The 24,593-nt window shown below is 40.3% G+C and overlaps 2 protein-coding genes across 3 annotated transcripts in view; one reads left to right on the forward strand and one right to left on the reverse strand.

Annotated features, from left to right (window-relative positions):
• The window catches only part of PTAR1 (protein prenyltransferase alpha subunit repeat containing 1), a 49,856-nt gene extending 28,039 nt beyond the window's left edge, over window positions 1-21,817 (reverse strand). The window contains exons 1-3 of the mRNA XM_043565846.1: window positions 21,551-21,817; window positions 12,613-12,782; window positions 2,256-2,322 (exon numbers count right to left, since the gene is read on the reverse strand). Of these exons, the coding sequence (XP_043421781.1) occupies window positions 2,256-2,322; window positions 12,613-12,782; window positions 21,551-21,636 (323 nt within the window). The 5' untranslated portion in view covers window positions 21,637-21,817. The remainder of the gene's footprint in view (window positions 1-2,255; window positions 2,323-12,612; window positions 12,783-21,550) is intronic.
• A 3-nt stretch (window positions 21,818-21,820) lies between these two features.
• Window positions 21,821-24,593, forward strand: part of CFAP95 (cilia and flagella associated protein 95) — a 229,014-nt gene continuing 226,241 nt past the window's right edge. For both annotated transcript variants that reach the window (XM_043565854.1, XM_043565853.1), the window contains exon 1: window positions 21,821-21,934. The gene's annotated coding sequence lies outside the window, so the exon portion shown is untranslated. The remainder of the gene's footprint in view (window positions 21,935-24,593) is intronic.

Raw genomic sequence — 24,593 nt, forward strand, 5'->3', positions numbered from 1 at the left:
GGCCACTATACTGGATTGTGCAACACTAGAAACCTGTAGTGTCCCGGTGCTTTCTACGCCTGTTCTTTCCTCTATCCACACCCACTCCTTTGGGTGCCTCAAACAGTCTCAGGGCCTTAAATACCACCACCCATTTTCTAGTGACTCCCATATTTACATCTGGCTTCGAACTCCTGCCTGAACTTCAGATTCATACACAAGTACAAGGACACAAATCTAATGTGTCCCATGCTGAACTCCTCACTTCCACCCAGCACCCCCACCTGGATCTGCTCCTCCTCCAGGCAGCCCCATTTCGGTAAAGGGCAACTCCATCCTTTCCATTCCTCAAGCCAAAAACCAGACACAAGCTTGACCTTCTTCTCTTTCCCGCATCGAATTCATCATCTGTGTCTTTAAAATTTGTTTATTAAATACAAAGCTTATATGGTTCAATAAAATACAGTGAGAATCTCACCTTTTCCATTTCTAAATTCTACCTCCAATCACAGCATCTCTCACCTAACCGCATCTCATCTTTTATGCAACCACTGCCTAAGTTCCCAACCACCCCCCTGCACTCCTATAGTCTACTTTCCACAGGAGCTAGAGTTTCTAAAGTGAAATACTGTCCCTCTTCAGCTTCCAGGACTTTCTATCTCCCCCTGAGTAAGAGTCCAAGTTCCTACCACAGCTTAGGAAGATCTACAAAAGCCCTGTGAGATCGGCTCCCTTACACTCCGGCCTCTTCTATTACTCTCTCCCTCATTCCCGCTGTGCCAGCCGCGCGGGCTGCCTTGCTGTCTCAGTGCACCAAGGAGCACTTTGGGCACCACCGCCAGCTTTCCCACTTGCTGCTGTTCCCTCTTCTTGGAATGCTCGTACCCCAGAACTCACAGATTGATCCCCATCTTCATGGCAGTCTTTGCTGCCCCCTACTTAAAACTGCAATACTAGTATTCCCATCCTCCTCCCGGCCTTCCCCACTTTCCCGTCCCAGTTTCACCGCAGGATTTAACCACCATTTGATCTAATGTATATTTTATTTAGTAAATGTCTTTATTTCCTTTCTTCCCCTATTAGAATAAAAATTCCACAAGCACAGGGTTTCGTTTATTTTGTTCGTGGTTCTAGTCCCAGTGCCGAGAACTTAGCATACAGCGATCAATAAATACTTGATAAATGAACAAATGTTGTCGACTATTGTGTGGATTAAATGAGGTAACGAGTAAAGTTATAGTATGTCCCTATAATATAGTAGCCACTCATGAACAAACCATTGTGGTGCTTTCTAGAAAAGAAAATCAGAATTCTAAGATTATGTAAATTTTAAAGCCTGTATCTCATTCTATACTTTTCTTACTCCTTACTCTAAATATCTGAATACTAATTATTCAACAATTTAAAAAGACATATAATAGAAGTTACCTAAATTTTAAAAAATCAGTGGCACATACAAAACTAGGTATTATAGAACACTAACTCAGAATGTAACCCTGCTTACCCAGAAGATTAAATAAATTGTTTAAGTCATCTTTAAAGATAAAGAGCTATAATCTATGGTCTCTCCTATGGAAAAATTTAAAATGTATTCACAATGTTCAACAGGACTTCACTTTTATCTTTAACTTGTATCCTGCTTTCCTCTAAGAGAATTTGTATTAGTCAAAGAGACCACCATTTTTTAAAAACCATACATATTATATAACTGAAAAAATTTCAGTGAAAAAAAAAAAAAAAACAGGAACCTGGTCTGAACTTCAATATTTCCATAAAGTATTTTGTGTTTAAAGCTAAAATAACCTGATGAAAGAACTAAGATACTAATCAATGTATGTGATCCCTTCCCCAAATCCCAAGTGCCAGAGACTTGAAGTGATCTGCCCATAGAGGTCACAATATTAGTAACTTCCCACTGTACTTCACAAATACATAACCAATGCCTTACAAACCAACCAATTACACTGGTTGCATCTACTCTTCTAAAAAGGAAGGAAAATAAAAGCATGTATCCAATGGCATACTATAATTCAACATGATAATTTATATTTCAGACAGGAAAGTTTATGGAGCAAAGACAAAAACATACAAGGAGGAGCCAAGTTTAAGTCAGAACTGTCCATGGAGGTAATATAAAGAACAGGTAGAAGACATAAGCATAAAATGCAATAGATACATGGTTTATATTTCATTTTTCAAAAAGCTAACAACTCATGGGGCTTAGAGGTCTTCAGAAATTTGGACAAGTTCATTTGATCACTGGTGAGAAGACATACCTTACGTTCCATGCAGTGGTGAAGTCTGGGTTTAGAAGCAGCAGGGTGCATGTGACATCTATCAGTTCTAAAATAAAGAGAAGTCACATTAAAAAGAGTCCTACCCTTTGAGGCTTGGCTTCTCTTTCAAGGCCCTGTATATTTGTGTCTCCTGTTATCCTTATGTATATGCCATGTCATATAATTTGAATGGTAAACACCTTGCTCTAAGCTGCCGGAAGTATGAAGATATCCTCAAGATTTTTTTCTACTTTATGATAAATGTAACAATCTTTTAAAAGGTGACACTCAAACAACTTCACAATACAACGTACCTACAAAGAATATGCAAATTAATCTCCTCATTCTTATAGTAGTTTTTGGCACTAATGTAATACTGACCAAGGAAAAGAAATATGATTTCTATACCATTATTCTTTTAATTCCACAAATATTTCAGTAGTTGACTATGTGCAATTTTTCAAAAGGGGAAAAAAACCTACTCATGATCATTTAACACAATTCATTCACATTCCTTTGCAAAGATTATCTTTTGTCATACACATTTTTACATAGTCATAGCAATGACAAATGCACAATTTTGTTCTTTCTTCATTCAGTATTATTTCATATGCATTCTCCAATACTGCTACAGTATGCATTTTTAACAGCTACATAAGAAGCTCTTAGTGTAATATACTATCATTTATCTTTATCTTAGGTTGTTTCCTGTTTGCTTTTAATATTATAGTTAACATTACTATAAACACACTTTTTGTCTCCTAGCTTATTTTCTTAGGACATATTTCCAGGAGTTGAACTACTAGGTCAAACAATGTAAATACCAGTATGGCTCCTACTAAGCATTTCCGAACTGTCCTTCAAATGAATTGTATCTATTCACATTGCCAAGAATAACAAGTGTGTACTTATGTCCCTGTAACTCTAACCGAGGTAACTATATTTAAAAAATAAATGTAGCAGATACAAAATTATTCTGTTTCTGTTTTATCTTACAACTTTACTTTACAATTATTAATATAAACATTTTTTTCATTTTTGTTTGGTATTTTCTATTTTCGTTTTTTAACAGCCCATTCATATTCATTAGCTATTTAGTGATCATGATATTGACAGAACTCGCATATATTCAAATAAGCTCCAAAAGCTTGTTTAATAGAACAAAATCATTAATATATTTAGACGTATTGTCTTCCTTTTATTAAAACTGAAAAGAGAAGTTTAGGATTAAGATGATCAATGCAGAGACATGAAATTAAGATAACCTCTACCAAGCTCATATTAAACACTAAGTAAAGCAAAATAATAAAAATAATTATAATTTTTTAGCAATAGTGTATACCAGGCACCATAGTAAGTCTTTTATCTACATGATTTCATTGAGTTCTCAGGATTATGGTTCAAGATATTCTTATTCTGCTTCATAGATAGGGAAACTGATATAAGTTTAAATAACTTGCCTCTGGACACCCAGTCAGTATGTGGCAAAGTCAGCATCTGACTTGTCTTTAATAACTCAATTATACTGCAATTAAAATATGCGTCTATAATAAATAATTGGGACACATAAGAACATGTACAAATGTATTTCTATAGACATTCAAAAATATTCTAAATGAACAGGGGTGCCTGGGTGGCTCAGTCGGTTGAGTGTCCGAATTCAGCTCGGGTCATGATCTCGCGGTCCATGAGTTCAAGCCCTGAGTCGGGCTCTGTGCTGACGGCTCAGAGCCTGGAGCCTGCTTTGGATTCTGTGTCTCCCTCTCTCTGCTCCTCCCCCACTCATGCTCGCTCTCTCTCTCTCTCTCTCTCTCTCTCTCTGTCAAAAAAATAAATAAACTTAAAAAAAAATAATGGCATGACCTAGAAGTTATAAATAAATAAAAATATTCTATATGAACAAAAAAATTACTTCATTCTCAAGCATCTTAAGAAATTAACATTTTTTGTGAGACTGTGATTTCATTACTATGACATTCAGTAAATAAGAAACAAAAGGTAGCATTAGCATACATTTTTTGTCCTCTATCTTCATGACAAGTCATTATATGCATAAACACAATTATGTCTATAAAGAATACTATGTGGTGCCTGGGTGGCTCAGTCAGTTAAGCGTCCGACTCTTGATTTCAGCTTAGGTCATGATCTCACCGTTCATGGGTTCGAGTCCCGCATCAGGCTCCACACTGACACTGCCAGGCCTGCTTGGGAGTCTCTCTTTCCCTCTCTCTTTGCCCCTACCCTGCTCACGTGTGTGCTAAGTACATAAATAAACTTGAAAAAAAGAGAATAATCTCATTAATCTCTCTTCTTTTACCTTTAGAAGCTTTTGGCACTAATTTAATATTTACCAAGAAAAACAGCTGTAACTTTCTATACTATTATTTGATTAATTCCACAAATATTCCAAATATTGATAATGTGCATATATTAAAGTGGGCCCTCAGGACTAACAGAAGGGATATAATGATAAGTAAGACCTGATCTCGCCTTTTAGAAGGCTACCCTTTAGTTGGAGAGAACATACAATTATAGAAGACAAAAGGAAATAATTACGAAGCAGAAACACATACCATATTTTGGGGACCACCAAAGCAGTTGAAAATAATTCTTACTGGAGTACCCAGGGAAGGCTATAAGTGAATAAAGCGGTAAAGAGCACCGCAGACCAGAAAACCAGTATGAGTGAGGATAAAGAGGCGTGGTTGTTCACACAGGGTGCTCGCCAGGAGACTGCTGGGGAAATGTACCAGAAAGCTAGAACCAGGTCAGAAACAAGAACCCACAATCTCCTGGTCAGCCTGCCCTCTACTACGTGCCCTTCCTGTGTTACTCTCCACCTGAAGTAAACCCCTCCATTCTCTGAACACACCTCCTATCTGCCTACCCTCTCTGGACAATTCAGATTTACCAGCTTGCTCTTCTCTGCCAGAAATGTCCTCCTATATCTAAATATCAAAACAAAACAAAACAAAATTTTACTCATAAAGTCTCTCCTGACCTATTTACCTAGACACAATCTTCCTTTTTTTGGAAAAAAAAAAAGTTTATTTTTGAGAGTGGGGAAGGGGCACAGAGAAAGGGAGATAGAGAATCCCAATAATCTTTTATTTCTATGTTCTGTGTGCTATCTTACTTTGTTACCAATATTGTATAAATAATCTCTTCTTGATGAGACTGTAAATTTTCTTGGAGGAAGGTCCTGTCTAATAACACCTTCAGATTACTCCTTCACTCAACAAAGATGAGAAAAATATGGCCCCATCAAAAGAAGTTCCATGTCTACCCCCAGCACAGAGGAGTGGTAAGGCCTTACAGCCATACCGCCTGGGTTTGAATCCCAGCTTCTCCACTTAATTGCCAATATAACTTAGTATCTTCGACCTTCCGTCTCCTTATCTGTGAAATAAGGATGATGAGAACATCAATCTCTGTTGTGAGCCAATGAGATTCATTCCATTTCTCCATAGTTACTTGATACACAGTGAGTGTTCAACCAAACCAAATACTTGCTCAATGGAACATCATTACTACTTACCACCCAAGAAATGAATACTTTCAACATCAACTAATCAAAGAAATCAGAAATGAGTTCTTACAGTGAAACTACCTAAATTTCTAAACTTATAAAATAAGGAATTAAAAAAAATCCAATTGTTAAGTAGCTATATGGAAATGCTTGTGCATGATGGGACAAGCTTCCAGAATTTCAAGTCTACAATTTTTCAAAATCCATTATACTACCTAGGTAAACTGGTACTTAGTCTTTTGGCTTTCCCTTTTGGCATTAAAATGTGTGTGACCAACAGTAGTCACCATTTATTTGTACAGCTGACCCTTGAACACACAGGTTTATACCACACAGGTCTATTTATATGCCAATATTTTTTGATAAATACAGTACAGCACAGTAAATGTGTATGTTCTCTTCCTTATGATTTTGTTAACATTTTCTTTTCTCCAGCTTACTTTATTGGAAGAATATGGTATATTAAACACGTAACACACAAAATACATGTTGACTGTTTATGTTATCACTAAGGCTTCTGGTCAACAGTAGACTATTACTAGTTAAGTCTTTGGGGAGTCAAAAGTTATATGCAGATTTCTGAATGCACTAGGCGGGGTGACTCCACTGCCCGTAATCCCTGCACTGCTGAAGAGTCAACTACACTTTAACACAGCTCTCCTTCCACACTCATAATTGAAGACAAGTTCATCCTCGATTACAGAGATACTTCTATACAGCAGCACAAGGCAGAAGCCAGTAAACACAGAACATATGTAAGTTGCCACTTTTCATTTTGTGGCTGTGTGGAAAGGAGAGCTAATCAGAGTCAGGCTTCCTCTAGGAGAGGGGCTCGCCCTAGCAAGGCAACAGCAGCTACTGGACTCACAGCCCAGCCCTACCACTTACTGGGTCACTTAATCTGTCTGAGCCTCTGTGTCCTCCTCGTATGTAAAATGGAGCTCTTAACAGTACTACCTCATGGGGTGTTAAACGATTCACATTCACGAAGCGTTAGGACAGTACCTGACACACAGTAAGCACTCAATGATAATTCCAGTTTCAAAGCCTGCATCTCCTAGCCCAGTTCCACAAACTATAGTGGGACTGGATGCCACCAGAGGGAGGAAAACAATCTCCCAAGCTGTCTCAGCAGTGACTGCTCAACAGAAGGTGATTTCTCAACTTGTAAGAATCTCAGATCAACAGCATCAACCATCAGTGGTGCTTGGTGACACACAAGAGCCACAAGCCCTTTTCCCCTCCTCTGTGACACACTGCCAACTCCTCCAGACTCAAGACTCAAGTTCAGATAGGACCTCCGTCAGGAAGTATTCCAGTTAGATCCAAGAGGTTAAGAGTGAAGTAAAATGTCAGAAATGGGAAAGGGTCAAAGAAGGAGAAGTAACCAGCTTAGAAATACTGGACATAATTAAAGAATCATTCCTGAATTACATGTATATTTCCGTTCTTCTTCCCCTCTGGTTCTGCATAAACCAGAGAAAGGAAACTCATGTTTCTTGAGAGCCTACTACAGGCCAGGCACTGTGCTGGCTGCTTTATACACACTGGCTCAGGCAATCCTCTCAAGACCCTCTGACACCTTTTACAATTCCCTTTTATTGGTGAGGAAATAGGAAGAGGTTAAATAATCTGCCTAAAGTCACTGCCAAGTGACTTCAGCATGCTGACAAATGGAGTCTAAATACAGATGTTTTCCTGCAAAGCAGATGCTCTTTCTTAATCGAGCACACTGTCTACAATACTTTGTCCTCTTCAAGTCAGGACTGAACCAAGATCTAAAGATACACATATATAATCAATAGTTAACAGGAACTATTTTACTTCTACACTTCATCAACTATATACCGTATTCTTTTTTTTTTTTTTTAATTTTAAAGAGAGAGAGAAGGAGGAAAGAGGAGGAGGAGGAGATGGGCAGAAGGGGAGAGAATCTCAAGCAGGCTCCATGCTCAGCATGGAGCCCAATGTGGAGCTCGATCCCACGAACCTGGGATCATGACCTGAGCCAAAATCAATAGTCAGACATCCAACCAACTGGGCCACCCAGGTGCCCCATATACCATATTCTTTGTTACCCAGCAGATGTGAACTACTGATATCCCCATGGTCTCTTGAAATCACCCAAGATCTCTCTCCAAATACCAGGAACATTCATTTGTTCCTTTATTACACACACTCTGATACATGTCTAATTCAACATCACATCACAAGGAGAAAATGAATCGGGACATACTATACACAGAAAAATAGCTAAATTTCAACTGTGACAAGGAGAGGACAAAGGGATGCTACAGAAGTGTCAGAGAAAAATCAATATTCTTTCTGTCACAATGACATTCCAGAAATGGCCCCAAGCCAGGAGTCACCTGGTAATGGTCGCTGCAATGGACGACTGTCTCTGACAGAGATATGTTTTCATGCATCTAGAAATAAATCCAAGGCCAACTAGGTGGGCTAATCTCTTCCTCCAAAATACCTTCAGGTTACCACAAGAAGAGACACTTGAGATAAAACTATGTGGTAAACACCAGAAAGGCCCTGTTATTACAGAATACAATCGGCGAATCGATAGCCAGACTGAGCTAAAACCTCTCGCTTACCAAACTCGTTACTTATTTGACAAATGTCTGTTGAACACACAATGGTGCTGAGTATATAAAGACAGACAAGCCATAATCCCTCTTTCTTACAAACTCGCAATCTACCTGGGGAAAATGTTTTTAAATAATCAACGACAATGAAGTGTGATAACTGCTACTATGCAAGCAGTCTGAATAAAGACCCCCAGGGGAGTGCAGAGAAGGAATTACCACGTCCTGGAGCAGTCAAACAGCCTTCACAAGTGTGTGCTGTGTGTGGGTGTGTGTTCCCACCACAACAATGGTGACAACATAAGACATGAAGCTGGCCTCAGCAAAGGCATGGAAATAAGGCAGTGGTGCACAGCAAAGTCCGAGAATGGAACAGTGTCTGTTGTGGCTGGAAGGTATGGCAAATGGCTGCAAATTCTAATGCTTCTAGGGTTTGAGTGAATGTCAAAAAAAAGAGCAAAGCAAACCTGATGATAAGGAGCCGTCGACACTCTGCCTCCATGTCTGATGGACAGGAGGAGGCTGCAGCAAAGTGGAACAGGCTGAGTCAGTCACGAGAAAGCAGAGGCTATGAGCCCCGGCCAACTGTTGCTGTGCAGAAACTTATGTACCTGCGTTTTCAAGTGAAAACAAATCCAGATTTCCATCTTAACTTTAAAAGTTCATCTTGAATTTAAACGTTTATCCAACAGATGAAAAATAGTTGAAAAAAACATCCTACAGGCGGAAACAAAATCTATCTGCGGGCTGGCCTCAGCCTGGGGGCTGCAAACCTACACCCTCCGATGCTGGATGTAAAGCAGAGGAAAAAGGCTGGGGATGGAGGCTGGGGACAGATTGTGAATGCCCTTGAACACCACACCACGGAGTCTGAACTCCACCTTGACACCCATAGGTGTCATGAAAGAAGATGCACAGATCTGTACTTCAGACAAGCATCCCTCAAACTGTGTCTCTAAGAAGTGCTGCTGGGAAGTATCGTTTGAAACAACTGGCTAGTGGCGTCATGAACATGGATTATAGAAGAAGGGACTGAACACAGGGTAGACCAGCTATGAGATAATTACATCTGTCCGGACGAGAAGACAGACACGAAGAACAGAAGACGGCTGTTGAAGAGAGAGTGCGGCTCTGGGTAGAGGCCGTGAGAAAGAGGGAGCAGCACAGGAAAATGACGGATGGGCACCCTTGGACACACACTGCGGGACTGAGCTCTACTCGGTCACAACGCCGGGACTTCTCTCTTCCTTTTCGTTTCTGTCACAGATTTCTCAAAAATCAGAATTACAGTATTGTTCCTCTCCCAGACCAAATATGGCTACTACTGCAGCAGACTTTTAAAAACCGGCACTAACTAACAGGGAGGCTGTGATGGCTCATTCTGGTGTTAATGTTAAACCTGAGTGGCTACAGGGTGCCCACGTTAAATGCTCTTAAACATTATTTCTGAGCGTCTGTGAGGGTGTTTAGCATTTAAATCGGTAGGCTCCATCAAGTAGACTGCCCTTTCCAATGTGGGTGAGCATCATACAATCTGTTCAGAGGTATTTAGTGTCCTGTCTTTTCGCTTCCTGTCTGCTTGAGCTGGAACATCACCGAATCTCCTGTGGCCTTTGGACTGGCATTTAAAACCACTGGCTCCCCTGGATCTGAGGCCTTCTGACCCAAACTAAATTTTACCACTGGCTTTCCTGGGTGTCCGGCTTGAAGAAAGCAGACTGCGGGACTTCTCAGCCTCCATAATCCTATCAGCTAATTTGTCATAAGTAATCTCTCTCTATATATAACATATTCTGGTGGTTTCTTCAGAGAACTCTAACCAGTACAGGTGCTTTGCAAACATTTAAGGAATTCAGCACAAGAATGAGAGCATGAATTCAGTTTGGTTAAAAAGAAAAAATGTATCCCAAGAATAAAGGTCACCTCCAGCTGCAAAATACATTCCCCAGCGATGCCTAGGATCTGGGCTTGATCACTCACACAGATACTGACATTTCTGAAATTCTTTCAGCTTTCTTCACTTGGTGCTTTTTATGTATGTTTTCTACAAAAACAGTTTTAAAGGTACAGCATTTTCACAAAATAACTGATTTTTCCTAGCATTTTTTACTTTTTTTTTTTTTTTTTTTTTTTTTTTTTTTTTTTTTTTAGAAAGACTCACCTCTGTGTAGTAACTGCTTCAGTTGACAAGTTTGGTAGAATTCTCTGGTAGTCAGTATTACCAGGTATCTTTTCCTGTCCTATCAGAAATTCACTTCCATATTTTTATTCTTAACACAATATACAACCTGAGTACTGTGTGATACCACACTACACTATGCTGTCACCACCCACCAAAAAAGTGAAATTCAAAACTGTTTCCATGAGGATCTGGGTGAGGATAATGTCATGTTGGTTCTGTTCTCATGCACAGTTGCACCAGAATTCGAAGGTTAGACGCTAGCTATTCGTGTGATGAGCTTAACCATTTGATTCTGCCTGGGTCCTCTTGGACCTTTCCTCACTTCATGAGGAGATGTGGCAAAGCCTGTAGTACAATAGTATCTGGAGAGACAAGACACAGGGAGACGGAGAGAAGGACCTGGAAGGCTCCAGGGAGACGGCAGGCTGGGCCAGCACACATGAATCGGCAAAAACTAATGATCTGAAACAACATTAACAGAAGCCTTTGGCATTTCAAAATTCAGACTGCTTCTTCTCCACCACACAAGCATCATTCTGTCTCCCCTCTCCCCAAGCTAGCTATGTATTGGCTCGATTATACATTTTTGTTTGTCAGAACATACACAATACAGCTGTGTTGGCAAAAAATAACCGGATGGATTCACATGGTGTTATTCTGTACCTTAATGTTACTGAAAGCTACCACAGGTTTCATAACCCTGCTATCCATCTACTTAGGGTGATGGAAGGCAGAATGAAATAGGGCCCAACAACTGATAAATACCCTTACCTTTCAATTTATGCCTGAACTCAGACCATTACGCTTATGCCACAAACCTCAACTATGCCATAAACTTAGGCAGAGCCTTAACAGTAAGAAAAATGTATCAGAGGACTAATTGAGTCAACACAAGAAAACTCAAACTATTTCACATTAAATCTTCAAATCAGATTCCTCTTCTATTGGTCTAAACAGAGAAAAGGGCTATTGGGACAGTCCTTTAAGGATGAGGCTGAGAGGAATACAAGGAAATCAGTATGTCATACCTTTGGCAACATTCCACAAGGAGGCTGTTTTTCACCCGACTGTAAGCTTCTTGCATAAAGGGAACATGTATTACTCACCTCTTTATCCCCACAGTACTTAGAAGAGCCTCTGGTATGAGTAGGCTCATGGTAATGGCTACCAAGCTGGTAATTAAAATTCTCCAGGAAACAAAGTTCTTATTCAAAATTAGCCTCCAGGCATATTGAGCACTTCTGAAGGTACCGCTGTATTGGAAAGGGGAAGGTACCACTCTATACAGAAAGGGGCAGCTTCATAAAAACAGTCGAGAACACGGTCTTGGATGACTCTTTTTTTTTTTTAAACCTAAAAAGTAAAGGGGATTTGTGCACATGGAGGCTTAATGTCACATATGGGGGAAAGCTAGGAAAAGAGACCAGGCAGGATGAACAGAGAGTGTCCCATGCAGCAAAGAACTGTCTCAGAGGAGCAAAAGAAGTGAATTCTGGGACCGTTTTCTTTTGCTTCTATCAGCACAAGAACAGGATACAGAGGGCCGAAGCTCAAATGGGATTCAAAGCACAAGACCACCTCCATAAATCACTGAGCTGGTTCACAGTATAACTACCACCAACACACCTCCGTTATCTCATTTGGTCTGCCCCCAAAATGAGTTCTAGTGCTCACAGAGTTACTAAAGGATTACCACCCGAGAACCTGAGCTTGTACTAGTCTTCCTTAGTACTTTTCAAACTTCTTTACCACAGGATGTTTTCTTCAAATAAAATTTTACAAACAGCCCTGATGTATAAACAGGTAAAATCAGAACTCCTCTGATTTACTGCCCAGGTTGCAGTAGGTGGCCCAGAGTCCTGTAGCACTTTCGATGCAACATTTGAAAACTACTGATGGGTCCAAACTCCTCATTTGATAAGCTGCTGCCCAGGCAGTGAAGGAAAGAGCCAGAACCCAAATCTAGGAATGCCAACACCCAAAAAGGGTTCTTCGCCTGGTATTCCATGCTGTTTCTAAAAAACAAAAGAAGAGGACAGAGTTCATACTTACCATCTTTGTTTAGCCATTGCTTTCTTGTTCTGTACAAAAGGAGCTTGTTGTGGACATACGGTAGGAGGAACTTGACACACCAGCTTTCCACACCAAGTTTGTTTTCCACCAGGACTATGGGACTCCGGTTATACCTTGCTTCAGGACATGGGATCAGACCAATCTCATCTCTGAATATGTAAAACATAAAGAAGAATTAAAGAGAAGACTGCTAGCTTTTCAAATCCCCCAGAGTATTAAAAAGAAAAGCAACATATTTCCCTCTCTTAAAAATAGTATTTAGCTCACTTGCTGGATTAGTAGGCACTAAAAAAAAAAAGTTTTTAATACAGACTATAGTACAGGAAAATTAGTATGCTCACTCCCCATCGACAGAAATGAAAACTGGTCTAATCTTTGGATGGAAATATGAAAACATCTTTCAAAATTTTAAACTGCACGTACTCTTGACCCCCAGTGATTCCACTGCTCAGAAGTTATCCTAGGCCAAAGTATATCAATGGGATGTTTATTGCAACATTGCAACACAATTGCAAACAATCTAAATTGTGTCAGCATAAGACAGAAGAACGTGGCTTATCCATGTGGTAGAGATGTACAAAAATGAGGCAGACTGGCATACACTGGTTTGGAAAGGATGCCAAGATCTGTGAAACCAGAAGAAGAGCAAAATGCCCAACAGTGTATGGCACAAAGCCTTTTATATATATATCTTTTTAGAAGAAGAATCCCAAGAAATTTGGGGACAAAGAATTTTATTTTTATACAGTTTAAATTTCCTAATCATTTGAATGTATCATTTCTATTTTTTAAAAATGTCAACAAATGTACTTGTGGGTTGCCTAATAATGTATGAGCAGACACAAATTATCAAAAGACATTATCTTGTCAATAAGACTGTGGGCCTCTTCTTATGATCTTTTATACGTTATTAATAAAAAAAAAAATAAACACACTGATAAATGTTGCTGAAACAGAAAATACATTTTAGAATCTGATCATTTGCATTTAAGGTGGCATCTTCTTTCAAACCACTTCAACTTAGTTGAAAATTTACATTTGAGGTGGAGATTTAATAAACAGAATGTACAGCCGCTGACTTACATAGGAAATGAACCAGCAAGCATAAAAATGGTTTTGCAAAACCTGCACATGCCTTTCAACTATAAACAAGTTATGATAACTGGCTACATTAAAAAATAGAAAACTGGTTTTCATTTTAATTTAAAAATTAAACTAGAATTACAAATAGATATGTATGACATTATCTATTATGTCCCTGGGATTCCCCGACCAAGAACAGAGTAGTATGATAGATGCAAGAGGGGAAACATGTTCAATTACAGGTTATAAGAAAAGCCCTCTTTTTTTGTTAAACTGGCGGGAGGCTATGGAACTAAAATAAAATCCTTCCTGGAAACTCTAAACCAGAGAGCGGAGCACAGAGGTACGCTACTTTCTACTGATCGCTTCCTTAAGGACAGAGGGATACATCAAGAAACAAGGGTACTCTACGGGTTAAGTTACTAACCATTCTTTCAAGGTGATTTAACTTAAGGTAGATTTTGAGACCTAAGGCTTTTTTTGTCCTGACCACTGGCCCAGTTGATTCAGAAGTGTGCTGATATACGACGTCGGAACTATTTAAACATTTTCTGATACTGGGTACTGTGTTAGGTTCTGAAAATGCAAAAATGAATAAAACAAGGTGGACCCAGACTTCATAGGGCTGACAGTTTTGATGGAAGTGGTATCAATATCTATAATAAAATGTTACCACTGTGCCATTCCAGTGGTATAAAGAAAGTGCTGTGAGAAGAACTAAAGCAATGCCGAGAGCACACCTGAGCTCCTCACCCAGTATTCAAAAATGCTTTGCATTTGTGTTTGGTTAATGTAAAATCTACCTAATCCGCTATTAGGATAACTAGCCACATCCAGAGCTATCCCTAATACGTGGCTGAATCTCCGGCATTTTCTGGTTTTCAGGTTTTACTATATAAAGTAGAACATTTAAAAATTAAACTAGAATTACAGTAAAACAAAATAAACTCACCATCATTATTTTAAGGAAGTCTGATCTCTGAGATCTAATAACCACTTACAACACTTCAAAGAACTGCAGAAGTCAACAGTACAAATGCCAGAGTAACAGGAATAAAAGAATCCTATATTCTGAGTACATTTGGGGGGGGTGTTAAATTCGCCATGTAAAAACCTGCCTTGCTCATTATTTATACCAAAAGTAAAATGCCCAATTTATAATCCAGTACCTAAATGAAAGGACAGAGCCATTTGCACAAATAAAAAAACACACTTCTTTAGTTGGGTACCATTCTCCCAGGAAATAATTTTTAAAAACAAGAATGCCCTGATACTGCAGACGCACAGTAACTGCCGCCGAAAGGCTGGTTATTGTGAACTTGAGGAATAACATTCAAATCAATCGTTTTCAAAGAATATCACTTCTTGACTCTCCAAAAGAACATTATATCTGATTTCCTTCTTTTTTAAAAAAAATTTTTGACATTGATTTATTTTTGAGAGACAGAGAGAGGCAGAACATGAGCAGGGGAGGGGCCGAGAGATGGAGAGACCCAGAATCCGAAGCAGGCTCCAGGCTCTGAGCTGTCAGCACAGAGCCCGAAGACGCGGGGCTCGGACTCACAAACCCCGAGATCATGACCCGAGCCAAAGTCAGACACTCAACCGACTGAGCCACTCAGGTGTCCCTGATTTCCTTCCAATGCAGAGGGCCTAAGTCCTAGTTTTCATTTGGCCTCTAAGGACCTCACTTTTCCTCATTTGTAAAATGGTGGAATTGCATTACATCTCTAAGGGAAATGGACTGCTAGGTCTCATTCAGCTTTCACATTCTGACTGAGAAACCTGACAGTTATTCTCATGTAAGGAGAATGAAAATGGCTACATCGGGGGAGCGAACATTAAAAGAGAGGTCGCAAAAGCACTCAATCTTCCAAGGTCCAGGGTTCTCCCTACCCTCTGGTCTAAAAGTCCAATGTGAATGTGGCAAGTCACTGGTCATCAGTACCCTTATCTGCAATACAGGAATAACAACGCCTGCTAGGAAAAGCAAACACAAGGTAAAGTATGTGGTAAGCTATAAAGTGACAGGCAAAGATGAAGTGTAGTATCTTTAATTCAGTAGAGCCTGAGGCCAAAGAGAAAAGTTTCTCGATTAACAGATGGGAAGCTGAAGCAAAAAAGTTAAGCCTTTGTCATTATTTGACCCTAAAATACAGTGCTTTGCTGCTTTCTAAAAATATAACATGTACTTTAGAAAGATAGGTAGGTCAGTAAGCTTCCAAGTAACAGTGTGTTTGACTTCAGACTTCTTCTATGCTGAGTCCCTGAGGTCATAGTCCACTTTTTTTTTTTTCAGACAATTTGGAATAGGATTCCAGAATCATTTTAAAATTGGAAGGGACCTCATTCCCCCAGTATGTCATTTTTTCAGACAAGGAAACTGAGGTCCACTGAGGTTAAGATGATCACCCAAGGTCACGTTGCTAATGCTAAGTTAAAAATCTGGATCTCTTAATAGTTAGCCCAGAACCCATGATGCTAATGATAAAAACATCAGTGAAAGCAGGCAGAATTTAGATTAATTCCTTCCAGATTTCTGGGAAGATTTCTGGCTATTTAAATTCTAATTTCATACTCAAGAAAAGTTAGAAAACTCGGGGGCAAAAAATAAACTAAAAGTCTTTTGTCATCCCTCTACACTACTGTTTGGGAATGCATCCTTTTTTTCTAAATGTTTCACAGAAGTGGGATTATAGTGGGCATACTCTGCTATAATCCTCTTTAAAAACAACAGTTCACATTAAACATTTTCCTACATAATTAATTTTTATATATTAATATAAATGGTTGCAATGAATGTGCTATAAATATTAAATACAACTCCAGTTACTTCTTTGTGAAATAATGTTATAAGAGAAATCTCTGACTCTTTCACCACCACCAAATTCCAGTCTTTTTCAGGTTTCTGGCAATTTAGATTCCTGGTGTTTAACAAGCACACTCAACACCTGTGTAACCAACGTCATAGGATTTTTAAAGACAGGAAGGTTTGGAATGGTGAAAAAGTTCTAATACTAAAGAGATACCGCGAAGCTCACTTTTTAGGTTACCTTCGAAGGCTGCTCCAAAAAAAGAGCAAAATGGAATGTACCAACATATTTACTTGAAAAGATCATCCACAGCATGGTACAGCTTTCTAAGTGCTTCACTTCACAATGGGGATCCACTGGCTTCCAGATGAAGTTCAAGGTTCATATAACACGGACACTGACTTTGTTCCTGATGTTTGGACAGCTTCTCTTGTCTGCACTTTTTAGAAACACCCTCAATTAGAGCAGGCCCACATATTATTTTCAAAAGTAGTATCACCCAGTTTCCCTTTTATGTGGGAAGAACGGTCCCCAAATACTAAACTGATCCTGTAACATGGAGCGACCACACAGAAAACAAGCCCAAGGATTCTGGAAACGGTACAAATCTTCTTAATCTAATAGTCATTTTGTTATTTCTTTACCCTGGAAATCCTTCCTAAATGACGAAATAGGAGAGTTAGTGAAATAGCTAACCCTTTCATATAGACAATTAAAACTACCAGTGATTAAATCAAGATGTTTCAGAAACTTCATAGGCTTTCTCAATTCTAAAGAGTACTAATTTCACATATCACTTACTGGACTTATTTTTAAAACAGCTACATAAATTGTTATTGTTTATTGAGTGTTCATTATGTGTACTGCTCTGTGTTTGGTTTTACATAAACTATTTCATTTGTTTCATACAATAATCTCAAAAAGCGGAAATTTTAACCCTTCTTTATAAACAGTCTTGTCTAAGTCTACCCAGGTACTAACTGATAAGCCAAGATTCAAATTCAAACTTTTACAACTATACTATTATTTAAATAAACACATAAAAAATCAAGTGTAAAAAGACAATTAGGATTGTGGTTTCCTACTCTTCAGCTCAACTTACAGATTTGCCTTTCCTTACTACTCCATTACTCAAAAATTTCCACTGGGGCCTCTCCACTGCCGATGCAGTGTATTTTCCCTGACCCAGCTCTTATCTATCCCTCATGTCTCAATTTAATTGCTATTTCCTCAAAAGAACTATCTTGAGCTCCAAATATAAATTAGTCCCCTCTGTTATTATTCTTTCAAATATACTTCTTCTTTCAGGCTCTTCCTATAATCTGTGTGATTTGTTCCACTGGGCTAAGGACCATGTGTGATATGTTCACCAACCTTCACCCCACTCCTAGACCTGCACACCCAGGGGCTGGAATTCTATCTGTGAAATACAGGTGCTCTTTTGCTGAATGCATACATGGAATGCAAGAAATTAAGTCAAGGACTTCCATAATTTGACTCTACCGTATCTTTTCTATCACATCTTGCTGCTTCAGGTTAATTTCCAGTTCCATGTGGAGGTGGCTCCTTCTCTGAAACTATAAATCCTGCCAGCCTTCAAAGTTCAGCTCAAAGCCCACCTCCCCTAAGGCCCTTGGCCTAGACATACGAAGCCTTCCTTCTACGTCTAAAACACTCACACAGCACTTGCTCCCCATGCTGCTAGCCCAGCCTTTACCACTAACTGCTCTGCCGTAAATCCTAATTGACTATTCACGCAGGTGGGTCTTCATCTCTATCTAGAGCTACATTGTGCAATACAGTGGTTACTGAGCACATACGACCCATGGGTAAGTCAAACGGCATTAAACACCATTTAAAATTCAGTTCCTCATGCACATTAGCCACACTTGAAACATTTTATAGTTACACATGGCTAGTGACTACCACACTGGACAGCACAGAAACGGGGCAATTCCACCATCATAGATATTTCTGTGCCTTGAGTATGAGAACTTTATTTTATACTTCTTCCTATCTATACCATGAGGATACTACCTACAGCATCTCATAAACAGTGAGAGTTCAATAAATATTTTAAAGATTAATAAAAAAAAAATAACTCAGTAGATAAGAAACCTTTGACATGACCCTAATTACACCATAAACATCTGTCTTCCACGTTAGCAAAGGTCTATACATTAAACTATTGTTAATCCCTGGGTCAAGCCTTCAGCAGTTTTCCAGTGGTATTCTCTAAGAGTCAACCATACAAATAACATTTCTATGGTATTTTTCAGTTTATGAAGTACCTCACATTCATCATTCAGTTGGCCAGTACAGTTTTCTGAGGAATACGGAAATTCAGGTTAAATCTAGTATCTACCAAGTGGCAGATAAGGGCCAGACACAGCGTGAGGTGATTTTCCTGTGTTCTCATCAACCTCACCAAATCAAGAGGAAACTGAGGTTAACAGGGGGTAACCTATCCACATCCAACTGTAACAAAATCTACATCTTAACCAATGCATGTTCGACTCCTCCTGGGAAGCATTCTTACAGAAACAAAGTCAGTATGTTTAATGGAGTGGATGTTGTCGAATAAAATTACAAACTATCTTGTGTTTGAAGAAAAAAGAAAACAGAAAGTAAAGAGAAAAACTTTTCTTGGTAATACGGAAACATATAGTTAGGTACTAACTTTCAAGATAAACAATGCCTTCCCCCCCCCCCCCCCCCCTTAACCAGAAATACAGCCTGTTTATTTTGGAAGTAAGAGGGATAGATTACAGGAAGAAGTACAGGCAATTTTGAAAAATCCAAATCAAACATTCTGAAAGAATCTGCGCAGTAATACTACTGAAAATATCATTATTGTAGGAAACATATACTAAAAAATAGCTGAGGATTAATATTAAGCAATGAGTTATTTCAATTCTTCAGGCCTATAGTATGTATCATCATCTCAAATTATTTCAAATGCTCAACTTATTTCAAACTATTAAATCTTGAATGATCTAAGTGTTCATTGATAATATTAAATCTGGCACTGATAGAAACGTATTAATGAGATTTCACCATTAAAAATAAGATTGGGGGGCATAAAAGTCCTTAATGAGTTTCAGTAAATAGGACCCAGAAGAACGAGATGTGCTCCAAACTGCACTGTCTCAACCCACCAAGCCAGTGAACACTCAATCTCAGTTTCTTCAAATATAAAACACCGATGTGCTTTTTAAATCCACCGCAGAGAAGAGAAACTACTGTACTTGTTAGACTTCTTTCTAATATCTGCTATAATTTCTTCAAGAAAAACAACATCATTGATGAGAAAAGAGGCCCTTCACTTATCCAACTTTTTTTTTTTTTTTGAGGTTGTCTCTTATTTACACCCAAGCTCTCATTCACGAAAAGGGACTGAAAGACTGATATACAAGGCATCAAAGCATTCTTCAGAAGACCCAGGACCCACTATGGTGACTGCCAGGAGATCATTCCCAACACTCCCTCAAAAAAAGGCAGCAGTCACAAGGGGAAAGGAAGTGGACGCTGTCAGAGGCAGCAGGTGCGTTCTGAGGCCAGCAGCCTTTTGTTTTTAATGAGGCGCTGTTACGGTCTCCAATTGTGTGCCACAAGGGAGCAAGACATCTGAGGGCTTCTTAATTTCTAGAAGCATCATTTAGATGTAGGTCTGCTACCTTCTTTAGGCAGAAAAGCTTAAGGGTGTCGGGCTTAAAAGGCTTAAAAAGAGTAAGTATTCATGTGTTCCAGTTTAAAAAATAAATTATTAGGGGAGCCTGGGTGGCTCAGTGGGTTAAGCATCCAACTCTTGGTTTCAGCTCAGGTCACGATCTCATGGTTCATAGGTTCAAGTCCCGGACTAGCTTCTGCGCTGACAGTGTGGAGCCTGCTGTGGATTCTCTCTCTCTCACCCTCTCTCTCTGCCCCTCCCCAACTCATGCGTATGTGTGCTCTCTGTCTCTCTCAAAATAAATAAACTTAAAAGAAATAAAATATTAAAAGAAAAACCCCACAATTAGAAAAAGTGAAAATACAGTAATATACAACTGGATTCCATGACTCTTTCTTTTGGTAGGGGAGGGGGCAACGAGAGAAGGGTGGTAATTAAACACTCTTGCTTCTCCCGACTCTTCTGTATACTGTAGACATTTCTTTTATTAGCTTCCTTTTTCGCTCGTTACATGAAAGCAGAAGTGTCAGAAAGAATACAGTGTCTTCTAGTATCTTCCCAGAGTACTCCAAGTACCATGAAAAGGAAGGAGGGAACGATACATGTGTCAGCCCTGTGGTGTCCTACTTCAAGAGGGCAGCAGTGTCAGGATAAGAACAGAGTGACTATGTTCCCTGTAACTATGAATCAGCTAACGCTACAAAGTGTCAAGTTTTCATCCGCTTTACACCAGACCCATCCGACACCTACCCAAGCTACACTCCTGAAAATGCCCTGATCACCTTCAAAGCAGGATGTTTCATCCGAGTCCTTCCACAACCTTGGGACAAGTGAGGCGAAAGTCAAAAGCAGCCTCAAACTACCTTTGGCTAGGAAGCTGAGGGTTTTCTGGTCCCCTGAAAATAAGACGATCGGTGACACTGCCCCCCCCCCCTTACCATCGGTCCGGGACGAACCTCAAAGAGTTGTATTTACAAAGCATCTACAGAGCAACATTGTGTGTGCCCGTGTACCTTACGCGGATGCAGGATGTGGACACACGGGTGAAGTCCTTCGAGTTGCAAGAACTCCAAGGGAAGGGGTGGGAAGGAGGGCGAAAAAAGTCGCTCCGTTTTGATTTTCCGAGGTCACTTCTAGGGACTCGCCCGCGACCGCGTTCCGGTAGCGGCAAGCGGGCCCTGCGGCGGCCGCCAACACTCCGGCCCCGACCTCGCTCGGTCCCCTCCGGCGAGGGGCGCGCGGGCCGGGACCTGCCCCTTAGATATCAGCTCGCGGCTCGGCTCCGCCCCTGCCCGCCCCCGAAGACCCCCGGGGGCGACCGAGGCGGCGGCGCCGCCGGCGCCCGACTCACATGTGCGGATTCCTCCTGAAGGCGTTGGTGATGTCCTTCACTACCCGCTGCACCAGCACCGCCACCTCCTCGCTCGTCTCGGCCATGTTGGTGGCGGCCGCGGCGGCTCGGGCGCGCCTCCGGGAGAGCGCCGGACGGCCGGCGGGAGTTCCGCGGGGAGCGCGCGCGTGTGCGCCGGTTTGGCCGCGCTCCCGCCCCCGCCGCAGTCGCGGCCGCCGCCGCCGCCGCCGCCGCCGCCGCCGCCGAGCACTTCCGGGTCACGCCGCCGGAGGCCGGGGCGTGGCGCCAGCCGCCCACTGGGGCTGAGGCCGCCTGGTTGGTCCCCGACTTTTGCTGGTACCCGAGTTTCCAAGTGTCCCGGAAGATGCTGCAGAGTTACTTGAGGTCAATGTTTTACACGTTTTATGTTAATTTGTAGTCCACTCAGGGCCGAGGAGGGAGGAGTCTTGCTAAAGTCAACCTTCCGGAGCCAGAGTCGGTCTGAACCCCACCCCCGACGCCGCCCGGGCCACCCACTGTCAACTGCTCTGGGAACCAGTCCCCGGGAGCTTCTGGAGGAAAGTTTAACTGAGAGCGCAGGTCCTCTGGAGCTGTTAGTCCCCGAGTGTTTGAGAGCCTCTTCGCTTTATTTTCCCAACTGGAGGGACGAGGCGGTCCGCAGACGCTGGTGGCGGGGTGAGCCCCAATTGGACCGTGTTGGTGACCTTGTTTTGTACCCGCGTGCCAATTTCGCCCTCCGAGCAGCCATTTTCCAAAACTGAATTAAGAAAAATTTAACTAATCCATTAAAAGAGGAAAAGGGAAAGTTATTTGCCACCTGGATATAGGGTGTGGACATACAGAAATATGTTTTAGATTTTCTACTTTGCGTGTACTTCATTTTGTACATCATTTGGCGTGCTTTGAACGTTGCGTGTCAGTTTTGGAGTTAGAAAACCAAGATCCTGACGAAGTTTGCGCTTAATAGCCATTAGCCCTGCTACAAAATTTTTTTTAAGAAAACCTAGCTTTCTACTTCATTTAGATTTTGAAATGCCATCATTTTCACGGATCAGATTTCCCTTCACCCTTCTGTGGTAGAAAAATCTGGGTGCCTTTGGTTCGCTTATTTTTACTTAATCCTTGCTTGAGATCCGTATCTTTAAAAAAAAAAAAAACAACTTTTTAAAATCAAGCTCATAGCCTGTTTACTGTGAAACAACGTGGCACATTTGAAGTAGGATTGATGACTGTGAAAGCAGAAACCATACATTTGTTGCCAAATTCGTGAGTGAGAAATATAAACGAACTATGTCCCGCGGATGCTGTTCCCTGTGGGTATGTTTGTAAAGGTTAGTTAGACCTGCTGTCTGGACACGGGCCTTCTGGTTTTAAAAGAAATGAATTAGAAGGTTCATAAAATTGTATAAAAGCCAGGTGGGACATTTGAGTAACAGGAAACAATCCTTAACCTCTTGACAGGTTCCCAAATGAGCCAATGACGTGAGTGAATGTGTGTTTAGATTCCAAGGCCAAGGATTACTTCAGATATCCTAGTTACTCTTTAAGAATGTGATCCCAATCCTCAAATGGTTCGTGTTACAACTGGCAAGTCTTCTTCGTCTTCACTAAAAGCCTTGCATCCTTTCCTAACAAAAGATGGAAAATAAATCCTGACTTCCCAAAAATACGAACATTTTTTTTTTCAGAGACTTCCATTTTTATCTTAAAAACCAGTGGGATTTGGGGGCACTGGGTGGCTCAGTCGGTTAAGCCTCCAACTCTTGGTTTCGGGTCAGGTCATGATCTCATGATTGATGAGTTCAAACCCCACATCGGGCTCTGCCCTGACGGTGTCGAGGCTGCTTGGGGTTCTCTCTGTCCCATCTTTTTCTGCCTTCCCCGACCCCCACCCCCGCCCGCACAATCTCTGGGTCTCTCCAAAATAAAACATTAAAAAAAAAAAATGAGGGGCGCCTGGGTGGCGCAGTCGGTTAAGCGTCCGACTTCAACCAGGTCACGATCTCGCCGTCCGTGAGTTCGAGCCCCGCGTCAGGCTCTGGGCTGATGGCTCAGAGCCTGGAGCCTGTTTTGGATTCTGTGTCTCCCTCTCTCTCTGCCCCTCCCCCGTTCATGCTCTGTCTCTCTCTGTCCCAAAAGTAAATAAACGTTGAAAAAAAAAAAAAGAAATAGATTCAAAGAAGTTAAGAATGTAAATTCATGAGACTTTATAATGATATGTATATAAGGAGAGGATGTGATAAATTTAGCATGATTTGTTGAAAAGATTTGTTGAAATCTTTTGTCAAAGATTTACCTTCAGGGATCTGCAAAATATATTTACTGCTAATAATGAAATATTGTAAATACCTTAAATGCCCAACATTGCGAATTGAGTAAATTATAGTAAATCTATAAGATCAAATACTATTTGTCATTTAAAAGCACATTAAAACTAAAGGAGTATATACCAAACTCTTAGTGGGAGATATATTTATAGGAGAATTTTACTAAGTAACTCAAAGAACAAAGTATAATATTTATAATTTAAGAAGAATTTTAGAAGTTTATGTTAATAAAAATATTTGTAAGTCAACTATCTCGTATGCATATTAATTTTCTTAGAGATATTGATTTTTAAGTGACCTCTAGTTGTTCACATATCTGTGAATATATTTTGACAGTCCACCCCCCCTCAGAATCATGCTTTTCATTATTTTAGAAGACTATTGGCTAATGGGGAAAAGGTAGATAAATAATGACAAAAAGAAATACCAAAACAGCATACAAGACGATGCTAATTATGTATATGTAAAACAAATTGTATGTAATATCAATGTAATCACATATACATACATATAATAGACTGGAAGTTTATAAACTGAAATGTTAACAGTGGTTATCGCTATATGATGGGATTACTTGAGATAATTAAGACCTATGTACATTCTTTATGTTCTTCTGGATGTTCCAGATTTTCTACGATGAAAAACCTAATGTACATATTAAGGGCCTTGGAAGGAAAGAAAACAAGGTGATTTTAATGACGAGCCTAGTAATTTCT

This window comes from Prionailurus bengalensis, chromosome D4, assembly GCF_016509475.1.
Source record: "Prionailurus bengalensis isolate Pbe53 chromosome D4, Fcat_Pben_1.1_paternal_pri, whole genome shotgun sequence".
NCBI classification, from domain to species: domain Eukaryota; kingdom Metazoa; phylum Chordata; class Mammalia; order Carnivora; family Felidae; genus Prionailurus; species Prionailurus bengalensis.